A 27,140-nucleotide genomic window follows, 5' to 3' on the forward strand; every position below is an offset into this window, starting at 1 on the left:
TTTTGACAATGTGAAGTTCTGAAGTTGGATACAGGGCATTTAAACTTTGGTGCTGGAAGTGTATTTCATTCCATCATATTTCTGTTGTACTCACTGTCTGCAATGCAGAGTTTAAACAATCATGAGTCACAAAGTATGCCACTTACACTATATCAGATATCCTAAAGCTTACACATGTTGCTGACTAGAGTCTTACATATTTCTGTAACTCCCAGCTGAAGTCCCATCTCTCTCTGGCTCAGGTCTGCTTTACTGGACAAGCCCTAATTTTGAAAACTCTGTTAAAGTACCCTAATTTTCATGTTTGTTGAACTTTTTTGTCCAATAACGAAGTGTATTTATTTCTCTGAGAATTTGTATGTGGAGTGATGACAGCTTCATTTCCCAGAATTACTTTTGTGTTTTGTTAAGCAGAAAGGTGAGATGATTTATTGGTGGGGTAAAACCTCCTATACCCCTCCACTCCTTAACCATGCTTGTGTAATGTGAAATTTTGTGTAATTGTCAATATTCCCTGCATACATTTAACAGGGAGTGACTGATAGATGTGCTTATCTAGTCTTCATTTTCCTCCATAGTAGAGTGCAGCAACAGCTACGTAACTCCTTTGGCGATAGGCAGTCACGTTACATTCTGCCTTTCCAGAGCAGGTTTAATGTCTGCTTCCTTCCAGTGCTGTGTGGTTTGGAGATCCCCTCACACTATAAAATGCTGTATAGCAGAAAGCACCCAACTGCCCCCTCTGTGGAAGAAGCATCCCAAGCCTTCTGATGGGTGGGTTTGGGATGTGGAGATTCTCTGAAGAAGGCAAAGCATCTACCAGGACTAAAGTGCTAGCTTATGTCACAGTTAGTTCAGAACAGGCTCAGCTGGGGCCACCTTAGCTCTGTTTGAAGTCCTTTCATCTGTACCAGACCTTTTAGCTGCAGAAGTAACCAGGTGTAGGGGGCAGTTCAGTGGATGCTCATCAAGGAGCTACTTTGTCTTCCCCCACTGTGAAGCCCTGACTCTTGCTGACTTTTTACCTCTAGCCAGCAGTAATCCCTTCTTAGTTATACTGAGTGTAGGGTATGTCATTCACACAGACAGCTGTACAAGCATCTCTCACTGTTTATCTGCTTTGCTGTGTGAGAAGTGTATCTTCTGTGCAATTATTCCGTATTCTTCTTTGCTTACAAAACTGGCCCACGAGCTGGGTTGTTTGCCAGACGTGTTAGTGCTGCCCAGTGCTAAGCCATCTGCTGCAGCAGTCTTTGACACTGGGTTGACTAGTTTGGCAGAACTGTGGATTCTTTCAAAAGCAAACTTTATTATATGAATTTCGCAGTCATACATTACATGATGACAGAAAATGCAAGACAAAACAGGAGTTACTCACGTACAAAGAAACTTTGGGGATTCATATAAAAGTAATCTTTGTAGTCCAGTTTTCTTAAATACTTATGCACAAAAAGTATATTTATATATTTACATTGTGCAAACATTCCTTTGAGATGCATCATCCCACAACTACTTTCGCTCAATTAGAGTTAAGAAACAGACAAAGTTTCTTTTTGTGCTGATCAAGGTCAAATATACTTCACCAGCAAGAGATAGTGCAATAGATACTTAAAACTGATGATCTCTTGGCAAGGAAGATGTAGAATTGATACCTACCTTAGAAGCAGTGGTACATATTTCTTTTATGTGAATATCCAAGAAAATTTTTCTTTGTAAATATGCAAAAGGTCATTTGCCTTTAAACAATTAGTGGGTTAAATTCACAGCTCCTCAGCTGGGTTTGAAGAGGTCGGAGCCATATTATACATGGAATTTGAGTTAGTATATTTATAGTGGATCACAAGAAGCTGAGATTAGGCAGTAATTGTTGATTTGGAAGACATTAAATGACCAACTCTCATTTTAATGTTGCATTCAAAGGTAAAAGGGGATGGTGCATCCTTACACTCTCAAAGAACACTCATGCCCTTTCTGAGATGCTGTACGAAAGTGTTGCAAATGAATTGATAACATTTTTGTTCCTGTACATATATACTAGTAACTAACAGAAATTCAACTGTCTTCATGGAAAAGCTGCCCTAACTCTCCAGGGAGATTGTCTTGTCATTTCTAACTAATCTCTTCAAACTCTCTAGTGATCAGTTTATTTAAAGGATATGCAGTTTAGTAGCCATTCTGTCTTTCCAGACAGATTCCCATAAATAAAATATAATCAGTGCAGTGTTAGAAGGTCCACAGGGTTTTGTGGACAGAGCTTGGCTTTAACGTCTCACTTGTGGTTTGGTTCCAGTGTGTGTGTGTTGGCATAGTGTCAAAGTGCAAAACTTCAAGAATATTTACTTGATTTCAGCAGGCTTGTCCAAACCCAGTTGATATGTATTCTCTGGTGTTGCAGCCCTGGCACTGATCTTAGTTCTCCTCTATCCTTGCCAATTGTGTTTTGCAACACAAATTTGAAATTCTTGTCTCGCACGACTCTTTACCATGAATGCCATCTGAAGCAGTAAGAGCCATGTGATGCCCCATCCCCAGCTAGCTAACCCCCCTTCCCTGGAACATTAGCCTTCCCTCAAGTTTCTCAAAGTAGAGTTTTCACTAAAAGCTGGGGAGTGTGGTCTGTTTCTTGTTTGTCTCTTCTTAAGGAATCTTTCATTTTCCAGCACTACACAGGTCTCGGTGGCAGGGTGCAAATTCCCCAGTGTCTGTCTGATGCAGTCTGAGCAGGGGCTGGCAGACTAGAGCATGAAATACCATCCTGCTGTCAGGGACCAAACAGCAAACTGGTTTTCTCTGTAACAATGACCATGCAGGTTTTCAGAAGCACGGGGCAATTTTAGTGGCAGCTCTTGGTGTTCAGCATTTGGGAAAGTCAAGGCCTAAGCATTAGTATTTTACTATATTTTGTATATGATTGTTGCAGTCTGTAGAAAAGCACATTGCCAAGATTAAGCCAATGATATCTTTTTGACTTGTAGGATAAATAAAATTATTTGGGTCATAGTTTTTAAATTGACAGTGTTTCAGAAGAACCTTTATGGATTAAATGCATATTTAAATCTTGGCTTAGAAGTATTTATACGGGTGGCTGAGAATAAAGGACAACAGAGTTGTAGTCAGGAGGAGGAGAAAGGCTTGCTCTCATTTTCTCCAGCACCACATTGCCATACGTGTATCTTCGCTTGGAGTCACTGAGCTGGTCACAGCTGAAGCTGCAGAAGCTTCTTGGCTTGGTTATTCCAGAAAGCACCGACTCCTTGCTCCTGCTGGCACCTTTAATGCTGTAACAGAGCAGCATCCCTGTTAGTGTATTTAATGTGTATGGGCATTTATTTTAACGACTTGAGCAAAGCCACATCACAAGAAACAGCTTTGTTTATTCTCAGATGATGGGAACGGCATTGATGCAGAAGGGATTGCTCATTGGCAGAGCAGAACTGAGGATGGAGAGAGCCCTCCTGTGTCCCCCTTAATTTCCCTTTTGTGACTGAATATCACTCTTTGCGTTTATTGTGTTAGGGTCTTGGTGCCCATAGGGTCCCCACATTTCAATGTTCTTCCTAAGGGAGCTAGGCTTTTTTGAGCAGGAGTGAAGTAATGAAAGATCTCAAGCCTTGCAGCAAAAGCAGAAAGCTACTGACTGGTGTTCCCAAAGCCTAATGTTGTTTTAAGCATTTAAATTTTTAAGATAAATGGTTGATGCTTGTGAAGAAGGGCACAAGGTCTGGGTATCTCCTTGCTTTGGCTTCTCTTAGCAGAGGACATGAGCTGCTGGTTTGAATTAGTTTTCCTGTTACCCTGTATGCTGCCTTTTATATAAGATGCCCTTTCCAAGAAGGGTTTAATGTCTTCTCAGCTGAGCCACTCTTAAAGGTACTGTTTGTCTTGCAGCTCTTTTTCATCTGTGTTCAGAGCACAGTGCTTAAAGGGGCTCCCTCAATAATTCAGAAAAGAAAGGCAAAGAGAATATTCACACCATTGAACTTAGATACCAAAGATCTATCTGTAGATAAAGGACAAACCAGAGCATTTACCATCATTAATTACATGTGAAAGCCTAATGCGACGTATGTTGGGCTGCAATGCCTAAAATTAGATTTCCTCCCCTGTGTTTTTATAAGTTCATGGACACTCCACCCCTCTCCATTTATAAGGTCAGGAACGCTGGCAGCCCTAGCCTTGAATTCCAGAGAAGACAGTCAGAACATATGTTGAGGCTTTTGGAGCCCAGGGTTTTGCTTTTCATTTTAATTTGCAGTGTTAGATCTTTAAGTGCAATACAGAACTGGTAGCGCAGGCCATTCTGGGTTAGGAAACAGAAGTAACAGTTTCTTGAATCTTTAGCTCATGAGTCTGTGTGCTTTTTAAGGACTGTGGTCTCTGCCTTCTGTCCTGCTGTAGGAGCTTGGAGGGTCCTCACAAGACCACCCCGTTCCATCTGTAGATGGACAGAGTTCATGAGGGGAAGCCCTCATGATGAGGATTGCAGACGCACCCCGTATTTTTCCATTGCATCTGTTGGCAGATGGAGAAGCAATTGCCTTGGGATAAATTCTGTTAACTGTGTGGCAAGGTACTTTTTGTGATGGGTTTAAAGAGAAATGCTTGTGTGAATTACATTGTAATTGTGAGTCTTAGGAAGCAGTGGGCTGGCAAAAGTGAAGTGTGCATTTGAAGTTATGAGCCTTAAAATCATTATGCTTTGATCCTTTCATCATCAGGCTTTTGCATCCTGAGAACTTTCTTGTGAGCTGGACTTGGCTTCAACTTTAATAAACCTTTATACCAGTGGAGCTGCACCTGTTAATTTTACCTTATGTGCACAGCTGTACCAGGGCATGCAGGCCCACAGAGAGCTTGGAGGGAGCCCACTGGGTCTGAGCATCCATAGTCAGGCTTCATTTTGAGACTGAGCTTGCAGTCACTATGGGTTTCTGTAGCTGTGGACTATCCTTGTTCCACTCTAGAAATGTAAATTAGAAACTGGCCCTCACTGGGGTTTAATTGGGATCATTTGGTGGAGGAAACAGCTGCTGCTTTCCTGATATATTGAAGAATGAAGTGAGGCTAGAGACTTGGTACAGCTCTTGAGATGCTTGCTCCAGCTCACAAGTGGGGAGTTCTCACTGTTTTTCTTGCTTAGGCTTTGCTCCAGCCCAGGGGTTTTGGCTTACCTGGGCTAGGCGTTTTTCACCAATACTGAAAACTAGAAGGTAGTTGCAGTCAGGATCCATTCCACTTGCAAAGGAGAAGAGCTCAGAAGTTTGTTTTTTCTCTCCCCCAGACCTTTCTATTGGGATCTTGTTACCCAAGGCCTTACATTAGGAAAGACTTGTCTCTACGCTGTTCTCAGTATCATCTCAGTGGCAACAGTCCAAGGTACATTGCAGCGATTTCTGTTGTCATCCTCCTGGCCATCACCTGGGCCTGAGGGGCTTACTGAGGGTTTGGGCTGATGCTCAGTTTCCTAAAGTAAAACCAAGGGTGGTAAGCTTTGCTTGTCAGTGCTTTTTCCTCCACAGCAGTGGAAGGAAGAGGGGAGGAGGCTCACTGGGGTCAGTGGGGTACCCTTGCGCTATCAGGTAAGTTTGCTCCCTGCTCTGCTCTCTCTGGTTAGTTATGCTGAGTAAGCACCTGTGTGTGCACTGGCACTGTTCTGGAGTCAGTTGGTTATATTCCTCTGAGACAAACCCTGGGTGCACTTCTGGGGACAGGTGGGATGCACTGGGTTTGGCTCCTTCCAACCTATGCAGTAGATGTGGCCTTGCCAAGTCTGAATCTGTTAATGGGCACATGCAGCCTGCATACAGCATGTGCTGGTCTAAAAGCATCACCCTACCTGACTGGCTCAAATGCCATTTCAGATACTTTGAACTGAGGAAGAAACCATGCTGAGCCCAATCATTCTACCGTGGGCAGCAGAGAAAAGCCATGGCCCAGGGCAAGGCAGGCACCCAGGACAAGGCAGGCCAGCCTGCCCTAGCCTGCAGCCAGGCAGGAATCAGTGAGGACACAGCCCTACAGCCCCTCTATCCCTGCTCAGGACTCACCTGCTGCTGCGTCTGTGCCCTAAACTGCAGTGTTGAGGTATGATGGTAGTGCTGTCTTGGCAGCAAGAGGACAAGTGCTCTGGGAGTGGTTAGGTGTTACAGTGATGGTGATCTAACTGTAAGCTGCTGCTAAGAAGGAGGGGTTACCCCTTCCTCACCCTGGCACTGGCACCCTGACAGTGAGCTGCTACTGTTTGCTCAGAAACTACCCTGAGGCAGCTCTGCCAGTAATTTAGTGACCTGAACCACAAACAAGAGAGCAGGACTGCAGAGCAGGATGCTTGCGATGCAGAGGAAGAAGCAGGACTATGCATCTGGTGAGATCAGCTTACATATGTCAATCTCCTCCAGGCTTTATGTTGTCCAGTGTCCAGTACACGTACAGCCTAAATAAAAGGATGCTTAGCTAAGAAGCTTCCACTTTCAGGAATGTGTGCAGACTACAAGGGTCACTGCATGCATTCATGGATCTGAGTCTGTGTTATGTTTATGGCATAACACTACAGTACCAATTGTTCATCTTGCAGGCCAGATGACCTTGTATGTTCTCAGCCAACTGCTGTTTCCTGAGGAATTACCTTCTAGCAGTTACTGTTGGGTTTGATTTTTTTTGCCCCATCCAAGCATTCCTTTTTCTTCTGCAGCTGAAAATGCTCCTTAAAGCATTTCCAGAAGGGTGCTTAGGGTACACACTGTGTATTCTGCGCCAAAGGCATTTCATACTTTTCATTTGGGACACGTTGCTGCTGCAGCTGACAACAGCCTTCAGAAAAGTCATATTTACATATAGAAACAACGGCTTAAACCACTTCTAGGAACCATTGCACCCTCTGAAGTCTTGTAATATCCACACACACCCCAAGTTCCGTGATACCCGGCTCCTCACAGCAGCTTATGTCTTCACAAAGTACCATGAAACTGCTTACGGGGCTGTTTTCTGAAAGGTCAAGGCAGGAGAAAGGGTTTCCTGGCTCTTGTTTGGGATGGCTTGTATCACCTCGGCTTTGCTGTGCATGAGCAGTGCTCCACTGAGCACTCATCCCGCCAGCAGCACGTTTGCCCTGCGCACTGTGTGTCTTGGCTGCGTGAGTGTGCACACTCCTGTTCAAGTATTCCCGTGCCTTCAACCAACGCCCTCTTAGTCACTGTGGTTTTTCCTGCGGCAGGTCCTCACTGCCCTGCCTGCACGTTCCAGCCAGCTCCAATTGTTCATCCAGACAATATTACACCTCCCAGCCTGCCTGTGAGGCACTGACTCCTTCCCCACAGGCACGGTGGCCTTGACCTCCTGCCAGCCGAAGATGAAGGATGGGCAGGGTCCAGGGCAGTACCCGGGCTGGCCGAGAGCTGAAACCAGGCGCAAACACTGCCAGCTTCACAGTGGCTGGGAACTGAGACACTGCTGGCATAGGGCAAACAAATACTTGCCATTTACAGAGAGTTCATGTCAGTGCAACCCCTTTCTTAGAGCAGCCCTAGTTCCCTGCTTGGGCAGCTGTCAGGAATTAGGTGGAGGAAGGTGGCCAATATATTAAAGTGCTTAAAGGCAGGAAGAGAAGTGAGGCCCTCACATCCATCTATTGTAAAGTTGCCACTTTAGCATCCTGAGCCCATGGGTGTTAAATGGGCCGTGCTTAGCTGAGTCATGGAAAAGAAGGGCAAAAACAAGCACAAGGAGCCGTGTCCCAGCTGGGGTGCCCTTGAGGACTGCAAATCCTTCACAGCTGCACGTTCCTTCTCCCCCATTGCCAAGGGCTTGTTTCCTAGAGTTACCTACCTCTACCTTGGTCTGCTGCACTCACTTGCCCAGCCTGGCATTAAGCTGAGGATCAGGCTCATCAATAGAGTGCTATTGGTGATGTGCTTTGAGGGGTTGAGGGTTATTTGTTTCCCTCAAAGACACATGGAGGCTTAGGTATGGGCAATAATTGCCTGCTCACTCAACCAAGCAGGACACAGCTCAGCAAGAATGCTTGCAGGGACTGGGGACTCCCCAGCTGCTTCATTAGGCATGTTTTAGCACAAAGACCTTGAATCCTCCTTTGCCCTCTAAAACATGAAGAAAGGAACATAAAATACAGACCCAAAGAGCATTCGTTTCTGCTTGCTGCCTGTCCATGTGAAGCGTTTCAGTTCTTCTGGAGCCAGCACCATCCCACTGTCTGCTTGATAATCCTTGGAAAAAGAAAATTCAATGCTATGAGATGTTAGCTGTAGAAAGTTATATTTAAAATGGACTCAGTTCCTCTTTGGTCTGATTTGCACCCTTTGTTTGGTCATTTCTACTCCAGCAGCTCTAGGAGGCAGTGGTCCTGTGCTGCTGGAGGTGCTGCAGTGCCCAGGTGTTTTAATGGTGCCTTTTCAAACTGTCCTTGCTTTGGGATGCAGCACACACATGTTGTTATGGCAGATACAGAGTGCTAAAAGAAAAGTGTCTACACATAAAGTGAGGTTTTGGCCAGCTGCTAGTTTAACCTTGCAGGCACCACTCTGCCTTTCCCACCTCCGACCACTTAATGTGTACAACTGGGTCACTGAAAGCTTCCCCCAGCCTCTCACCATGCCCAGCCCCATTGGGACAGTATGTGTGCCCCTTTAGTAGGCACTTATCCAGCTTGTCCACCTGGTAACAGGACTTGCTCCTACCTGGGACCTCTGAAATGTGACCCCCAGTTCTCAGTTGTGTGCTACTCTCCAGATGAAAACACAAATCCAAGGCATTTCAAGTGATCCTCCCACACCTGTGGGACTCTGCAGTGGCACCTTCCAGGCCTGCTGGCACTGGCCATTTCTTACCCGGGAAGGAGTGTTTGCAGCCCATAGCATGGTCAGCAAGGATCTGCTGACCCCAATTAATAGGACAGTGGGATAATACAATGCTGCAAGCACAGTTAATCTTGCGCCTCAGACCAATAGAGCTGACAAAGCAGTAAACCTCATCTTGATTCTCTCTGCATGAATCTGTCACACAAATAAAAAAAAAAATAAATGACATACAGTTTGGCCCAGGAGTCACTTACATTGAATACAAGTGTTTCCTTGATGGGAAGCTCTTCAAATGTCTTTATGCGCTGGGGTGGTTTTAATTTGAAAGTGTTTATGTATCTGTTCAACAAGAAGAGCAGGGCAGTGTTTGGTGAGAGCGTGCAGTGCACAAGCAGGAAGCACTGGGTATTCCTCTGTTTCTTTAAGCAGTTTCCTAACTGTCATCGAGGTAGTTTACACAAATGGGGCTGGTTAAGCAGACCCTACCCAAACCTCACTCCCCAGTCCTGGGGTGCACACAGCTGCCCCTCTCACAGTGCCTGAGCCCATGTGTGCTCCTTAAGTAGTAGACCTGATGTTTCCCTGGGCAGAGACATTTCAAAGTGCTGCCCCAGCCTAATGGGATCCCAGAGGTGGTGGTTTAGTGGCCACATGGAGTATCTGAGTGTTTCTCCTGTCTCGGACCAAAACAGGCTATGCAGCAAGCAACAATACCCAGCAAACCAACCCAGGCTTCATCTTGCTTCTCTTACCTGACATTTTCAGTGCTCCCACTATTTGTGCTTGTAACAGGAAAACTTTCATTGCACAGAGCATCAGAGGCAGGGGGAAACCCACTTTCCTTTGTAAATATCGTGTTGAGGGGTATGTAGTCTTTGCCATCCTAAATGGAAACAAGAAGTTAACACATTATTCCTGGGACCATGGGGCAAGTCACCCCCACCTTGGTGACAGCGCATGGCCATGATGTCGGTACCTGCTGGACGTTTGCTTGCAGCAGGTCACCCAGCTTTATCACCAGCTCAGAGAACCGTGGTCTGTCGTTGGGATTGCTTCGCCAGCAGTCCAGCATGATCTGGTAGCTGTGAGGACAAAACCAAAGTGGGCACATGGTGGGGTTACAGCTCACTTTGACCCAGGACAGCACAGCTCTGACAGCTTGACATTGACAGAGTTAACTCCTGCGCCTGCCTGATTTTCAGAGAGGCTCTCCAACGCAAGACCTCCTACTCTAAGATTAAACTTTACACAAAAAAGGCAAAAACCTTCCCGCAAGACACCGGGAAAACCACATCAAAAGAATGATTTGGCCAGCTAGTCATACTTTCTATTTTATTCCTAATTAAGCATTAAACCTTTGTATTAAACATCTATTAACTGGCAATGTTTAGGTTAAGGCATCCTAAGATGACTTATATGAATGTGTCACTTCCTCATATTGGTCAAGCTTTCCTTCCTGCAATAAAGTATGTGCAAGAGAAAAAAACTCTTATCTACTGTCACTATGATAATAAAATCAGCCAATGGGTAATATTCCCAGATAGGCATGGCTGGCTCGCATCCTCCTTCTTTCAGAGCTATTTTTTGGTAAGCGTTGCTATTTCGAGTCATGACGTTGCACTTGAATAGGCACCAAAGGCACATAACACGTACTTGATTTTGCCTCCAGAGATAGCATACCCTGGATGTGTTCATGCTCACACCATGAGGTGTGTGTTTGGGCAGAGTGCTCCATTCCACTCCCAGGGTAGAGGCACTGCAGACTCAGGGGCTCAGTTGGACTCCTCCCAAGCCTCTAAAATGCTGTCGGCCTAAGGCAGGGCACAGGGAAGTGACAGCCAATGTCATGGTGGAAGGGCTCAAACAAAAGCCACAGGGGACATGGGCTGGGAGGCTGCTGGTCCCCGTCACCTTCCTCTGCCATCTCCGGGAAAGGGTGGACCCTCGTCACCGGAGTGCTTGCGAGGACACCTCCACTGTCACTTCCTAAGTCAAGACGACATTAATAATGTCACATTCCTCCAGCACTTATCTGTGCGCACGTCAGTAAGTATTAAACCTGGAGAGGGAAGAACGACCTTCCTCCTCTGGGCTGCTCACTCAGGTCCCCTCAGAGCACAGTCCGGCTGGTGCCCTGGGCTTTGGTCCATGTCCCTTCTCACCCTTTCCTACCCCACTGGAGGGCCAGGGAGCTAAGGAATGGCGAATGCAAGAAGATGTTGATGACAGCAACAAGATGTGAGGCAACATGCGGTTGCTTTTCCTTATGTTGTCAAAGGGTACTTTTTGTGGAGACTCGTGCGTCATGGGCAAGGCAGTCCCGGATAGCAGCGGTACACAAGGGAAGCAGGGAAAAGCGTCTTACATCTCCTCACTCGCTTGCTCTGGGGCTCGCATTCTTGTGCCTTCTTTTAGTCTGCTGCAGAAATCCTCATCTATTTGGACTCCGGGGTAAGGAGAGGCACCTGAAGGAACCATGGAAAGAAGAGGGTCATACATAGTTTGAGTTGGGTACCTGTGACCTAGCCCTGGTCCTACATATCCCCCTCAAACACTTGTGGCATGCAGCATCTGCTTGCAGATCTGTCTCCTGGCAGCTGCCACAGGCAGGGAACTACTGCTGCTGGTGGTGCTCCAAGCCCTGATCCTTGGAGGGCAGGATCAAACCCACCACTATTGGTGGTGCTTACCTGGTCTGAATGCAAAAGATAAGATCTACATGAATTTGACTTGAAAAGTATCCCTCAAGTAAAGCCAGTTTGGACCACCTCAAATTCTAGTAAGCAGAGTAGTAACAAGCCCTAAATGCTCAAAATCACTTTGAAAATAATAAAATGGTTTTTTTTTAAATCAGATCACAGTTCATTATACTTCTAGCTTGGGTGTTTTTAAGGTGCAGCCTGATTGTGGTGTTGGTCTTTTTTTTTTCTGTAGACAAAAACAAATAAAACCAGGAAAAGGGAAAATGAAAGGAAAAAGGAAAAAAAAAGACCTTTCAGAGCCAGTCACCAGGTTCAAGGAGCTGGGGCTTTAAGAAAAAAATAGCAGGTATTATGAGTCTGACCATAAAATCACAGGAGTTGGCAGGCTGACCAACAACACGTATTTAAGCTAATAAATGATTGATTGTCCTGAGAATTGTATAGTATTGTTTCCTCTGCTGTTTGCCTCTTTTGTCAGCCTCTATGTTGAACCCAATTAAGATTCTTCTATTCTGATGGTCATTGTTGTTCCCACTCAGTGTACATCTTGTATCCTGCCTTTTACACGTGAAAGAAAGGGGGGTGGGGGGGAGGGGGGAAGCTGCTCTGGGTGTTAATTTCGGATTGCATGCTCTACTTCATCCTGCGGCATCTGTGCAGATGCTTGCTTGCCTGCTGCATCCAGTGGCCTGGGTGAAGGGGGCTCTGTGTTTCTCCTGGGCTGGGGGGACCACCTGGTCTTAGGCTGGAAATGGGGGTGACACAGGCCAAGATGCACAGAGACACACTCCTTGTGTTTCCAGCTCCCTTGCTCCCACAGGAGAACTAAGAAACTTTTGAGGGAGCACCCAGACCATGGCACTTGGTGTCTTGAATGTTGTCTATGAGTGGCATAGGAGGTAATGTGATTGTCAGCCCTGGACCTGCTCTGTGTTAATCCAGAGGGTTCCACATTTAGTAAAAACATTTTATATTTAGTAAAAACACTTAAAAATTTGCCTGATTTTCCTGTTTTGCTCCATCAGGCAGACAAAGCACTGCAATTGCCCTGGCCATACTGCCCTCTGTCTCTACTGAGGCTTTCTGCAGGAAAAAAAGGAAGCTTAAATTCTGCCAAAGAAATATATGGTAAAATTATCAAATAGCTGTGCTACCCATTAGTGCTTTCAGCCTGGTGTCCTGGGTTCAGCACTAGCGGTTGTTTTTATTCCTTCTTAGTAGCTGGTGCAGTGCTGTGTTTTTTACTTTCGGCTTGGGAACAGCACTGATAACACCGATGGTTTTAGTTACTGCTCAAATGTTTGGTCTGACCAAGGACTTTCTGCGTCTCATGTTCTGCCAGGGAGGAGGGGAAGCCATGAGGAAGCAGAGACAGGATACCTGACCCAAACTAGCCAAAGAGGTATTCCATACCACAGCATGTCATGCCTGGGATGTAACTGGGAGGGACTCGGAAAGGCACTCTCTTCTCGGTTGGGCTCATTTCGGTGGGTGGTATCATATTCTCTTCTCTTGTTATTTCCCTTATCATTATTATTATTGGTGGCAGCAGCAGTGGTTTGTGTTATATCTTAGTTACTGGACTGCTCTTATCTCAACCCGTGGGAGTTACATTCTTTGAATTCTCCTCCTCATCCCTCCGGGAGTGGGGGAGGGGAGGGGGGGGGGAAGGGAAGAAAGTGGTGGGGGGGGGGAGTAGAAACTTCATGGCTGACTTGCCGACAGGGCTTAAACCACACCACCTGGAAAACCCGCTTTCAGTGTCCTAACAAGCACCAGAATTTCCATTTCACAGGGGGAAGATGCACACACTTGTCCCTCTACCCACACACCCCATTTCTGCCTGATGTAGGTCTTTCTTGGCAGAAGACCTGGCAAAACCTCATTGAAAGTAGTGAGTGTTCTTCCCCAGACTTAGGTCCGTGCCTCTGATTCCAGCTCCCAGGGGTCAGCGTTAACGTACCCAAGGAAAATATCTCCCACAGCAAGACCCCGTAGGACCACACGTCACTTTTTGTATTGTAGATCTTATCAAATATGGATTCTGGAGCCATCCATTTGAGCGGAAGCCGAGCCTGGAGTAGAAGGGACAAACCTGACTATTATTTTCAAAGCCTAAAAGAATTTAATCGTAGATGAATCAACTATATATTGTTATGTAAATAATTACCATTGAAGTAGGAACCTGTGGGATTTCCTTACAGGCAGTCAAGATAAACCCACACTCATTCAGACACTTTCTTAACAAACTGTAGGAGTAAAGGGCTGTTTCTAAAGTATGGTTGGCACAAAACACCAGACATTGGAAACATGTAACCAGAGTGACCAGGTCTTTTCTGTATGGGGATGTGGGCATATGCAAGAGCAGAGAGCTCTTGCCAACATCTTAGAGATGGGAGAAAACCCTACATCCAAGTGTAAATCATTCTGTGATGTGGTGTTGGAGATGTTCCCAGGGAAATATTCAGAGCCTGAGCTGCAGGAGTGTATCAGCCACCTTGAAGCCACCTCAGCTCAGCCTGTTAGGGGCTCCTGAGAGGTACCCAAGTTATGTCCACTTAGTTTCCAGGCTGACATGCAATGCTGTAAGTCTTGAAAGCTATTTACAGAGGAGGGAACAGCTGGCAGGTGGGTGAGACCTGGAGACTGCATGACCCCAATTCCCAGACCAAATTCCCATGGCATCAGTGGGCACAGGCACTGTTGCTGACCCAGGGTGGCAGGGGGCTTACTGCCTACTGTTTGCAGCAGAAGCACAAAACCCACGTAAATGAGTAGGTGCTGGAGGCAGCGAGTCCAGCTCAGCAGCTTGGGGCACCACAAGCCATGGCTCTGGTGTGGGTGCACCAGGGGACATGCACCTTGTTTTGGAGGGACTGGTTTCCTTGGAGGAAGTTTACTGACTAAGGGGATAATACTGAGCCAGCCAAGAAACATATCTAAAAGATATCTGAAGAATTAATGGAGCAGAGCTGTGAAACAGTGAGAATGTACAAGCATTATGCCTGAGGGTAGAAATGCTTTCGAGATCTACAACACATCTGGATAGCTCATCTTCACATAAAAACCATGACAGCTTTCAAGCTCTTAAGTTCAGGAAATGTGAATGTCTACAGGACATTTTGGTGGACAGTTTGAAATGATCTGTTATAAACATTATAAACAAACGGCATCTTGACTTACATCTCCTTTTCTCACATAATCAGGATTCTTATAAATATCTCTAGCGAGGCCAAAATCACAGATCTTCACGACATTGTTCTCAGATAAAAGGATGTTTCTGGCTGCCAGGTCACGATGAATGCACTATAATAAAACAGTTTCACAATCAAGCTGCATTTCCTTAATCCTGCCCAGAAATTTCCTGACTGTCTCCCATATCCTTTAAAAAATTATTAGTATTATTTGAGAGATCAATATAATATTTTTGTAGGGAAGTTGACTGCAGTTTACATGAAGTTACTGTAAATTGGCAGTTCTTTAAAAAAAAAAAAAACAGTATTCCAAAATCCAGAAAGTGATACATTTTTAAGCCCCTTGGCATTTACAAGGAAAGCACTGATTCATTTGGAGCTCCCTACCTAATACACATTGAAATGAAGAAATAAAAGCCCACCACACCCAAAAGATCTTGCCTGAATGAATGAGCTTGATCCACTGCCTTCAGCCATTAACCTGTGTTTATAGACTATGGATAAACACATTGTTATATTTATAAAGCCAAGAGGAAAATGGCTCTTCCTTTGGGAGCTCTCCCAAGGAAGGTGTCACTAAAATGTACATGTGATTTCACCTCTGAATCCCATCCTTCTGCAGGGAAAAATCCCTGTGCAAACCTCACCTTTCTGGAGGAGAGGAACTCCATGCCTCTGGCCACCTGAAAGCTGTAAGAGATCAGGTCCTCCATAGTGAGGGGCAACTTGTAGAGCTCATCAGAGTCTGCAAAGGAGGAAAACGCTATTTGTTACAAAGATCTCTCACAAAGCAGTTATTTCCCCCCTCTTTTACTGACCCTATTACTCCCATAAATTCAGTGTTCACAGAGTAGTATCTGAAGGTCAGCCTACTGTCACTGGAAGCAAAAACAGTGCCTGCTTTACACCGTGTGCTCTGGACACTGCTGTGTTTTCCCCAAAGATAAGGAGCAGTCAGAAGAAACAGTCACACATTTTCCTGTCAGATTTAGTAACCCTGGACGTAATCTTTTTTTAAATCTTCTACCCTCTGGACATGACCCTGTGAGCGTCTCCCACGGATGTTTATTAGGGTGATAAATGAGGGAAAAAAAATCAAGGATGCACAGTATGTTGTAAAAATATCACAGACCGTGTAGGGACAGGAAGGAATTAATACCTACCCTCCTCGTCCTCCTCCGCATCACTCAGACTTTTATCTTCCTGGAACCCCGAGCTCGCAAAGCTTTCGCTGCTGGTGACGCTGGCCAGCCTTTGTTTTTTGCCTTCCACCGGCTCAATATCCTTTTTCATTGGTTCTCTTTGCAGAGAGGAGTCCTTCAAACAAACAGAGGAGAGGTGCTACATCAGAGCGACAGAGGGGGTGGGAAAGGAACCAAGTCAGACTTCTGTCGCCTTTCTGCTGGAGGGAAAGGCTTGTCCATGGCACATGTAGTCATGTCCCCCATGGTGTGGGTGTCCAGTACCACAGGTGGGGTTGTTTCCTATCCCCACAGGACTGAAACATGGTGACTTGGGAGCACCAGCACATGGTTTTGGGGCAGCCTGGCTGGTGATGAGTTGCAGGGTCCATTGGTGGACAGGTCTGCTGGACTGTGGGTCATCTCAGCCTGAAACGAGACATCTGAAAGGGCCTAAAAAGGATGAGTTCAGAAGGATGGGCCCACAGTGCAGGTGTTCCAGTCCTCTCAAGGAGTGTCAGCTTTTTGTCCCACATTGGTTAAGGCACCTGCCTCTGTTTCAAAGAGCAATGCCTTGTGTGTGCCTGTAAGCAGTTCCAATGAGGAGCAAGGGCATTTGGTGCTTGAAATACAGCTGATGTTGGAAGCAACTGCCTTTCTTCCCCAGTGCCTTTATCCAATGCTTTCATGTTATGGCCAATTACAGTTTAATGGGACACATGCAACACTGTTTGGAAAATACTTTCCCTCTGCAACCCGAGAGCAGCCTAGCTGCCTGGCCATGCTCTTGCCCCCTCTTCCCTTTCCTCTTGTCCTGTGATTGTCTTTCTCCCTTGTGCAAACTGGAGCAGAGCCAGGCTCCTTCCCTCCCTCCCTCCTGATGGGTTACCTTCCCAAGGATGCTGGAAAACCAAGTCTGGGCAGGCTCCTCCCAGGGTATATCCCACATGGCCATGCCCCGCGGAGCATCCTAAGCCAACAGCAGCATTTTGGAGGAGGCAACTGCTGTGTCTCATGCAGAGTCCAACATGGACTGCCTTGGGAACAGAGATTCAGCCAAAGCCCTTTGGAGGGGGATATCCTCCCAAGTGTGCTTTCCTGCAGAGCCCTCCCAGAATAAACCCTGAGATGCTGCTGAGCTTTTGGCACAGCTGAGCAGGGGTTTTGAGGACTACTGTTCTGGGTCCAGGCTCTGAAATCCCACTTCAGAACCCTTAATCCTTTGGGGGATTTTGCTGAAAGTGCACAAGCAGGATATAGTTGGCATACTTGGGTTTGTGTTTGTAATAAGAAACATGCAGTAGGCTGTGGGATGTGAGGACAAGACTCTAATGTTCTTTCTTCTCTATAGCCCTTCTCACACAATAATGAGATCACTTGCAAATCTCTGAATATTAGGGTATATTGTACATGAGCTTTAAATGGCATTCTCTTGGTTGTGTTCCCATCGATACTGAAATCAGTGGGCAAAACCACTTCCTTCGGCTTCGCTGACACCAGCCTGTGAAGTGACCCCAAGCTCACCAGGAATGGGTTTGTCAGCAGCAGAGTGAGAGCATGTGGGGACACTTTGGATAGGATTCACTTCCTCTTACTATAGATGGTTCCTGCCGAATTACTCACAGCAGTCTCCTTGCACAATCAGGGGATAGAAGTGAGTCCTTTCTTGGCACAATACACCCCACTCCAAATATTAAGATAGCTCAGGTGAACTACACCCAAAAGCTATTTCTCTCCTTTGGTAGAAGGGAGTCTAAGGAGACTAGCTCAGAAGCTGACATCTACATTACCAAAACTTACATTAGGTAAGATGAACCTTCCCAGAGGCATCTGTCTCCTCACCTTGTTAGGGCAGAAGAAGTTCCTCTTGCTCTTCAGGTAGTTTGATAAATTCCCATACTTGCAGTATTCAACAATCACCATCAGAGGTCCTGGGCAAAAGGAAAGTGCGTTTTGACCAGTGTAAAGCAATGCAAGGTGGTGTCAGTTCTGAGAAGAAAAGTCATGCCAGCAGCTCTGCCCTGAGTCCAGAATAACTAACAACATGTCCTAATGACGTGGAAGGCTGCTTGAAGGGACACAGGACATGTCAGCAAAACAATACTGTTTCTGGAAATCAGGTAAGGGCTAAAACCTGGGTCATTAACCTGGGTCCTGAGGGACCCTCCATTTCCCCTTTGAGCACTCTGCATTCAGGCGGGAGTCCCTCAGCCCACACTACTAGAATAGGTGACGTATCTAAAACAAATGATCACTTGTACTGGCCCTTTGATTTTCTTAGTGGATTATCATGAAGGATTTTATAACAGTTCCCTTGTGATTAATTGTGGAGGGCCAGCAGCTGATACCACTTGTTCCCAGTCTTCCCAAATCATGTTTAACTTGAGCTTGAGCAGTGAAGTGAAGGACAAGTGGAATGTTCCTAAATTCACACTTCTCATGTAAATACTAAAAGAGAGTTTAAGTAGAGAAAATGTTTAATCACTTCATTAAATGACTAAGATTATCTTTTTCTCTCCCTCTTTCTTTCACCAACCACAGGATGAACTCAAATATTTCAAGTTAATAACTTGACCCCTGGGTGAAAACCAAAACAGCGAACTGACTGTTACTGGGAGATGATCCAATCCCTTTTTCAGTACAGTGCAGACATTTTTACCTCCATTTTTCGTGCAGGCTCCCAGCAAATTCACAATATTGAGATGATGACCAATGTGGATCAGGATCTTCAGCTCAGTCATCAGTGCTTTGTACTCGCTTGCTGTGGCCCCTTCTGTAAATATAAAATATAGTCAATGTGAAATGGCAAGGCACTGGCCCTGCTGAGCTTTACCACTTCTTGCTACTTTCTGTCGAAAGAACCTCCATTACTGGATGTACTACTTCATGTGTTGATGTTCTTTGTCAGTTCCTCCCTGCTCAGCATCCTCTTACTTGCAATAAAACCCATAAAAAAATTTAGGCACTCAACTTCCTCCCCATAGACCCGGTTATATTTAGAACTGAGAGAAATTTTTTTCACATGAATAGTTTAGTTGTTTCAGCCAAAAAATGAAAGAACAAATAAAAAAGGATTTCAAGACTATAATTAACTCTGTCTAGAGTAGGCTTCAGCTGATCTGACTTCAGCCATCTAAGGGTTATGTACTAGCCTGAGCTAACCAACATCTCAAGGAATGAGTGGAAAGAAGAAAGCATTTCCAGAGGCTGCCATAAGATTTAGCCATCTATATAGGGAAGAGAGGAACCACCCCTGAGTGATGCTTGTCTGGTTCTGCTCATTACAGAGGAAGACTGGAGTATTAAGATAGATGAGGGAAGTAAATTTTAATTGATTAAAGTTATTTAATTTTAATTCATTAAATAATTAAAGGTGGCTGCATCTCACCTGTATTGATTACAATCAGTATCAATAATAATACTAACAGTATACTAATTGCAATGATATGAAAAATACCACAAGTAAACCCAAAACATTTTATTTAGTGTTGAATTAATCTTTTAATACCCTCCAAGCAAGTATTTTTCTGCAGAATTTTATTTTGGTAAGAAAGCAAGAAAAAACACACTGCTTCATGTCAACACAAAAGAACTGTATCAGGAGTAAGAAAAACAGTCCAGTAGAAAGAACCTAGAGCTAAGTCTTTAAAAGGCTTGGTTTCAGCATCTGAATGGAAACAGATTTTCCTGGTGGCCCCACAGAAAACTTGCCAGGTACCCAGTGACCCACTATTTGTCAGTATAGGTGGTGACACTACCCTACACCTCATGGGAATTCTGTGAGGATGAAACTTATAAATGACTGCAGAGTTTCTGGATAATCCAGTGAGGACACAAGCAATAGGGCAGATTGCCCGTAACTTTAGGTGCCCATAGTGAAGATGCCTACAGAGAATCTAGTCACCGCAGGCTCTCTTCGTCATCAGCAGAGCAAAACAAGTGCTTAGCTCTCCAGGTGAACGGAGATTTCCCTTAGGATGGGATGGGCTGCTGTTTCTCACTACTCAGATACAGGCATGTACCCTGTGTAAGCACACAAGAATTTCACCATTAAGACTTCTTGTAGCTGCTGTCTGCTCCCATCTATTCCAGGAGCAACCCTTGTTGCCTGGATGGTGCTGGCTGGCACAAGAAGACTGCTGACGTACATAAAGTGCTGAATCTGGCAATACCACTCTGCTAGCACATACATCTGCATGTTGACAAGAAAACTCAGTTAATGAAGGGTCAGGCAATGACCCAGGTGACAGACTTAAAACCAGTGACACAGATGGCTATTGGCCCACTGCTGCAGAAGGTCTGGACAGGGACCAAAGTTTTAGTTCCTTCCCATTTTCCAGACATTCTTGCTGCAGGGTAGCTCTTCATTTGGCACTGGTCAATAGGGAATTTCTGTGATTCTGGAACAAGAGAGAGGAGAAAGGTTTGCAACCCTCTCAGTTGCAAACACTCTCCTTAGGGATGATCTGAAAGCATTTAATGTTATATTGCAGAACAAGGCTGTTGAGGACAATATGGGTCATCCTACACAGAGTACCGCTGCCAGGTCATTACCAGCAAGAAATAGGAACTATTTCAGGTTGAGTGTTGCAGAGACAGACTAGGTCTGAGAGTATTACACATGCTCCTCCAAATGGTTGGACATAACACATACAGATCTCCTGATAACTGATAAGTAAGCAGCTGTGAAGCTAGAAGCCACTGGGTAAGAGGGATGTATTCAAACTGTGCCTGAACAGAGCCAACTGAGAGCATCAGGGATCCCAGCCTTATTGGCAGAACAGGGGATGTGTCCTGGCAGAGGATGACACTGAAAAGGATTCAGGGATTAAGAAAGATATGCAATGCAGCATAAGATCCCAGGGCAATGCAAAATTATCCTTTAGATATATAAACAATGGAAAGCTAAATACACAGGAAGTGTTGCCACCAGGACTAGGGAATTCAGCCATGGCTGCTTCAGGCTATGACTGAATATCATCCTGCTGTTAACTTCCCAAGTGCCCTCTTCAAACTGATGAGGGTCTTTGTCCTTTCTGCTCCAGTGAGAAAAGTGGCAGTGAATAGCTGGGAGATGATTTCACTTTAGGAAGAGCACTGGTGTATGAACCGTGCTGGCAAATCCATTACACAAGCTGGGTGTCAGCATCTTAAGCACTATGTGATGAGCCTGCAGATGGTTCAAAGAGGATACACCTGCACAACAGCTCCAAGATTTAAATTGCTCAATCTGTTTAGCTTCATGAAGAAAAATCATTATATAATCTAATGGAGAATGTTAGGATGAGATGCAAAAGTCAGACATGCAAATAGACATAGAATCATAGAATTATAGAATAGTTAGGGTTGAAAAGGACCTCAAGATCATCTAGTTCCAACCCACCTGCCATGGGCAGGGATACCTCACACTAAACCATATCACCCAAGGCTTTGTCCAACCTGGCCTTGAACACCACCAGGGATGGAGCATTCACAGCTTTCTTGGGCAACCCATTCCAGTACCTCACCACCCTTACAGTAAAGAACTTCCCCCTTATATCCAATCTAATGCCCTGTTCAAGTTTTAACCCTTGTCATAGAATCATAGAATAGTTAGGATTGGAAAGGACCTCAAGATCATCTAGTTCCAACCCCCCTGCCATGGGCAGGGACACCTCACACTAAACCATATCACCCAAAGCTTCATCCAGCCTGGTCTTGAACACCGCCAGGGATGAAGCATTCACTACCTCCCTGGGCAACCCATTCCAGTGCCTCACCACCCTAACAGGAAAGAATTTCTTCCTTATATCCAGTCTAAACCTCTGCTGTTTAAGTTTCAACCCGTTACCCCTTGTCCTATCACTACAGTCCCTAACGAATAGTCCCTCCCCAGCATTCTTATAGGCCCCCTTCAGATACTGGAAGGCTGCTATGAGGTCTCCACGCAGCCTTCTCTTCTCCAGGCTGAACAGCCCCAACTTTCTCAGCCTGTCTTCATAAGGGACCTGTTTTTAATAGTGCATTGATTAATCATTGGAAAAAATGACCAAGGAAAATATGAAAGCTTCCATCCAAGTGTCTTCACATCAAGGTGGGTGCCTTATGCTCCAGCCAAATTTTATTCACGGTGCTCAGCGTAGGGTCAGTCTAGCACAATGGTACAATGTAGGGTATGAAGGAAACCTAATTGCTCCTTCCAATCCTACAAAAGTCACTTTTTCATTCTTCCTGGGATTTGAGGTAGTGAAACCAGAATGTTTCAAAAACATTAGGCACTCAGGTTCTCACTGCACCTGACACATCCTCCTATATCATGTAACAATTTATCACCTCTTTTATTGTGAATGCAATTTTTATTTCATAGTTCTGCCATGTCACTCGTGTGGATAATCAAATCTTGGTGTGCACATTTTGGAGGCTTCGGAGAATTATTGGTGGGGGGATAACATCACACATTCTTGCTTACAACAGATTCATATTAACAGTAGGACACCATATAAAGCAAAATTTTTTCCAGCCCATCTTTGCAGTAGATACCTTTCAGCATTTTCACAGCAACTATTCTGCATGTTGGTGATTTCTTAATTCCAAAAGCAGATGCTTGTACCACCTTCCCAAAAGCTCCATGTCCAAGAGACTTTCCTGTAAAGAATGTGAATTGGAGAGATACATTCTGTTAAAAATAAACCTTGACAGCAACTGGCTTCATAAATAATTAATTGAAAAATATGCTTTACAATGAGTCCTATGTGTATATTTTCAACACAGAGGTTTTTTAAGATTGGGTATTTTGTTGCTGTTTGGTTGGTTTTAGTTTTCTTAAGAGTAAGCAGACAAACCAGAAGACAGTGTCTTTGGAGGACATAAATGATATGCTTGAAAATGATTCTAAATGAATGCAACCATTTGGTAAAGATACCCTGGCTTCTGACCCAATTTTTAAAGTCTAGCTGTTTGTTGGTTTTGCCCTGAACACACTGCACCATGCAGCAGGCTAGCACACTGCTAGTTACGTCCTCCGTAACAGAGGGCCTCCACCTGAACTCACACTCAAGATGCAGCTTCCTGTAGGCGTTGGTAATTTTTACAAGTTAAGTTCATCCATCTCAAACAAGGTGCCTTAAAATTATTTTCATTCCAGGGGGACAGCAGCAGCTTTGCCTAGAAACCCCTGGAGTACATGCACAACCTGCTGATGCCCTTCCCTTGCAGGTCGAGATTATGGAGTGATGAGAAGCTGTAAATCTGTGCAAATGAGACCTTTACATTTGTGAAATGAGGTCTGAGGGGATTCAGTGATGGAGACTTGGAGTGACAAATGATGGGTTTGATCACAGTGGGTATGATGCTTCCAGGTGTCCAAGGGCAGACATCTGTGCTGGATCATCATTATGCTGCTACTGAGAAGACCGTAGGACAAGCACCCAGAGGCCCTTGAGAGAAATCAGTGGGCATGGACAAAATTCTTCAGCAGTAGAAGCTGATTGTCCTTTCTTTTCATGTTCAGAACCAGGTAAGATTCTAAGGGTACAGTCATAACTTTTCTAGAGTTCATGACATTTTATGTCAATCATGATCTTCACAGCCTCTTTCATGATTTATTAGTGTTTGAAGCAGGGAGTACTGACTACCTCTTTGACACTGTGCTCATGTAGACAGGCCTGGCTGCCTCTGCCCTTCTCAAGTGTCTGGCAGAGTTTTGATCAGAGAGATCTAGTCAGGATATCAGCTGGCAATAGATTTTATTTCCTAGTAACTATTTTCAGGTTGTATTTGTGCTTTACCTTCAGCAGAAGCACCTAAGTGTCTAGCAAAAGTATAGCAGCAGGCTTTGGGGTGTAGAGAAGAGCAGAAAATAAAGGCCAGCTTTTCGTATAGCAAAGGATAACATGTGCCATATATTTATCAGATATTGGCATGTGACCTAGCCATCCCCATAGGATAGTTCCCTTTTCTGATGATGGGAATCTGTTTAACTAGCTTTCACTTGAACATCTAAGATGCTGATGTCTAACTGAGAGATGAATCCCACCCAGACCCTCACAAGCAGAGAAAAACTGCTGTCAGTTCTAAATTAAATAGATACTCTCCTTTATATGTGTATCACATTTCTAAACTGTAATTCTCAGTATGTCTGTCAGTAGAAGCAAAAAGCATATGTTATCAAAGCAAAGGAAACACAACGTGAAATATGCTAAGCCACCCCCCCCCAAATTTATTTCCCTCCTGGATGTACTGAAGTGTGGCATTTTTTACTCTAAATAAAAACCATGAAGAGCATAATCAACTAACTGAGTCTTGGCTTGTGAAGGGCTTAGTGTTTGACACACAAGTACAGGTGAGTTGGTATATGTCTTTGAAAATCTACAGTCACCTTTTTCAGTTGCTTCATTCAGCAGAGGTATAAGGGAAGCAATGTTAAGACTAAGGTCTCTGTTATCTTGGTGAATTAATGTTTTTTGGCCTTAATGTATTGACTGCTCATGATTTCTACAAAATTGAAATTACAGCCTGAGGTCCTATGAAACCAATCATACCTTTGTTTAGTCCATAGCTTTAGTCTGCTTGCATCACTGTAAACTTACTTCCGACATCAAGATAACCTACTTAGTCACCAGTTGGAAAACATACCAGTTAGCTCATAGAGCTGCACAAAGCTGCTAACCCTTCATAAAGGAGAATAAGCACTGGCAACACCATTTCCTTCTCTAAACAACGGTTGCAGTCTAGTGGGAAAACTGTATTAATACTTGATGTATCAGTCTTTGTTGCTCCACCATTGTTTGTACCATGGTAAATGTTAGCACAGAATAAAGCTGCATTAACTTTGCAGTGTGTAGATCGAACTCCACAGTTTAGTATGTAGATTGTGGCTATGGTTGCTCTTGCAATTGACAACAAAGTAGCAATTAAACTGTGGAATATTAAGTTGTCTAACCATTTGAGCTGTCAACTTGTCACAGCCTTCAAACAGCAATGCTGGCCATGTTTTGGGTAGCATTCAGGTATGAAATGTATGAAAAGACGAAGGAAGCAGAGTACTCTACTTAAAATTTCTGTGCTTGACTCTGGTTTCCTGGTGCAACTCAGAAGTCATCATAGTGAGCATACTCTACATTCAAGGGGGTTTGGATCAGGAGATTTCCTTTTCAGCCCCATTTTAGCAGAGTCCTCCAAGCATGTGAGGTACTGGGCTGGGGCATCTGCGAAAAGCACTTGCAGACATTGCTCTCCGTGTCTGTGTGAAGACAGAGGCCCAAAGCCAGGTTTGTTTCTCAGGTCCTTTGCTGCAGTTTGGGTCATCTGTGTTTTCCCCATATGTGGCTTCATGTTTTCCAGTATGCTATGTACAACAGCTCTGGCATAAAGGAGAACAGAAAGTGCTCTGCTCAGTGCCAGCGCTGTGGGCTTGCAGTACACTGGAGGGAGCAGGGCTCAGGAAGCTGTCTACCACCAGTGTGTTTGACTTTGCACTGGAGCCATGTGGCAGTGATCCCTTCACAACTTGCACCACAGTGTCAGCAGTGTGTGACCTCTCACAGATTAGGAAGGTCAAGTCAGGTGAGAAATGCGTGATAGACTGCAGTGTTATCAATGACCACATTGACAGTGATTTATAGCACTGCAGTTTTCTACCTAATGAAAAGATGATATTTTGCTCTCAGTCAGACTAATCTATACTGAATATTAATCATCCTTACTTCAGTGGTGCTCATATGAAATTTACTGTAACTCTTACAGATGAAGGGGGAGCCCTATTATACAAGCATTGCATCACACATAACAAAAGAGATGTGGGCTGAAAAGAGAGACTTATCTGCAAAGCTTACAATAAATATGTATCCTGGAGGACAAGTAGGTGGGAAGAGAAAACCACTCATATCTGATGCTGGAAGGGGTTGAATTTCTAAGTAAAAATATTTTTAAAAAACCATAGAAGCACATTTTGTGTTTGTGAGACACTAATCCTCAGAGACTGCCAAGGTTACTCAACCACTGAGCCAACTGCCATGGAGGCAGGACTTGCGCTGAGCTAATCTAGCATACTGCACATACCCAAGGTCTCTGAATCTGGTTCTCATTCACTGTCAGCATTCTTTGTTTGTTTACACCAGTTCTTCCACTTTTAACTCATTCTCTGTTCACCATTCCTCACCTTCAGATTCCAAAACCACTAAGCCTGCAAGATGTGTTTTTTCCTTGGTGTTTACATTCATTCCATTTCTGCTTGATTCTTTCCATGGATCTTACACACAAATAGAGCATTGCATAAAACAGTGACCACATTGTCAGCACATCAGGTTCTTGGTCCATCATTGTGAGAAAATTATTTGAAGACTGAAGACACTCCAGCACAAGGTTTCAGCATTACCAGAACTGTGAATGACAATTATAAATTGCTAGCAATGTATTTCAGCTGTGCTTGTCCACATCTGCTCACCTTGTGACTTCTAGCAGGAAAATGAGGCGTGATCCCAATTGTATGCATGTTTCAATCACCTGTCCCTCACCCCCGGAGGACAGAAGGAATCTGTTATAGCTCCTAGCTAAAATGCAGGGATTTTCTAGACCTTCCTGTAGGACAAATGTAGCACGTGCCTGAAAGAACAAAGAGCACTACAGCAACAGGCTGAGCTAATCACTGATATTTTAATGTTGACCCCCTTGCCAAAATCTGTGTGGTTTCTGGAGGGATTCCTCGACTTCAGAACCTGGTCCTACCCTTCTGCCTTCCTCAGCAGCCTCACACTAGGCTAAGCAACTGAAGAATGCTCTCAAACCCATGCCTTACACTGGGCATCTGTAGGTGAGAAGCCCTAGTTCAAAGTTTCCGTGGATACTTATTTATTTATGAGTGGGCTCATGTGTCACATTCTTGCACTTTATGGTGCACTGACAAGAATGTTTATATATCTGCAGCACAGAGGGAAAACAGGGAGATTGCACTGGAGAGAGGAGGAAGAGGACGAACAGGCTGGGGTACAGGGTGGACTGTAAGGACTCGTTTCTGCATAGGCTCATTTTCCAAATGAGTACATAACAAGGTTACAAGGGAAGAAAATTGCAGTAAATGCCAAAGGTCAGGCTCCTGAATATGGCAAGAGAAACTTCTAAGTCAGCGGTCTGATTTGGAAGCCTTTGGTTGCTCTGGTTTTACGTTGTGTTTAAAGTAAATCAGTCTGCAAAAATTAGAGTGCAGCATTCTTGTCCACATTCTTTTCCTATGACAAGGTGACTCAGTGGATGGTGGAAAGGCTGTGGATGTTG

The 27,140-nt window shown here is 44.6% G+C and overlaps 1 protein-coding gene across 2 annotated transcripts in view; it reads right to left on the reverse strand.

The window, feature by feature from the left end:
• Positions 1–1,372: 1,372 nt before the first annotated feature.
• FLT1 (fms related receptor tyrosine kinase 1) overlaps positions 1,373–27,140 on the reverse strand; it is a 111,893-nt gene continuing 86,125 nt past the window's right edge. Inside the window, exons 18-30 of one of the 2 annotated variants that reach the window (XM_005149776.3) lie at positions 22,410–22,514; positions 18,550–18,663; positions 17,733–17,821; positions 15,873–16,026; positions 15,357–15,454; positions 14,699–14,821; positions 13,479–13,590; positions 11,179–11,278; positions 9,790–9,895; positions 9,566–9,696; positions 9,068–9,152; positions 8,131–8,222; positions 1,373–3,278 (exon numbers count right to left, since the gene is read on the reverse strand). In XM_005149776.3, coding sequence (XP_005149833.2) covers positions 3,074–3,278; positions 8,131–8,222; positions 9,068–9,152; positions 9,566–9,696; positions 9,790–9,895; positions 11,179–11,278; positions 13,479–13,590; positions 14,699–14,821; positions 15,357–15,454; positions 15,873–16,026; positions 17,733–17,821; positions 18,550–18,663; positions 22,410–22,514 — 1,514 coding nt within the window. In that variant the 3' untranslated portion in view covers positions 1,373–3,073. Of the gene's footprint in view, positions 3,279–8,130; positions 8,223–8,708; positions 9,009–9,067; positions 9,153–9,565; positions 9,697–9,789; positions 9,896–11,178; positions 11,279–13,478; positions 13,591–14,698; positions 14,822–15,356; positions 15,455–15,872; positions 16,027–17,732; positions 17,822–18,549; positions 18,664–22,409; positions 22,515–27,140 lie in introns of those variants that run through there. The other variant, XM_031049524.2, reaches the window with a different exon arrangement.

The sequence above is a fragment of the Melopsittacus undulatus genome, chromosome 2 (assembly GCF_012275295.1).
Source record: "Melopsittacus undulatus isolate bMelUnd1 chromosome 2, bMelUnd1.mat.Z, whole genome shotgun sequence".
NCBI classification, from domain to species: Eukaryota; Metazoa; Chordata; class Aves; order Psittaciformes; family Psittaculidae; genus Melopsittacus; species Melopsittacus undulatus.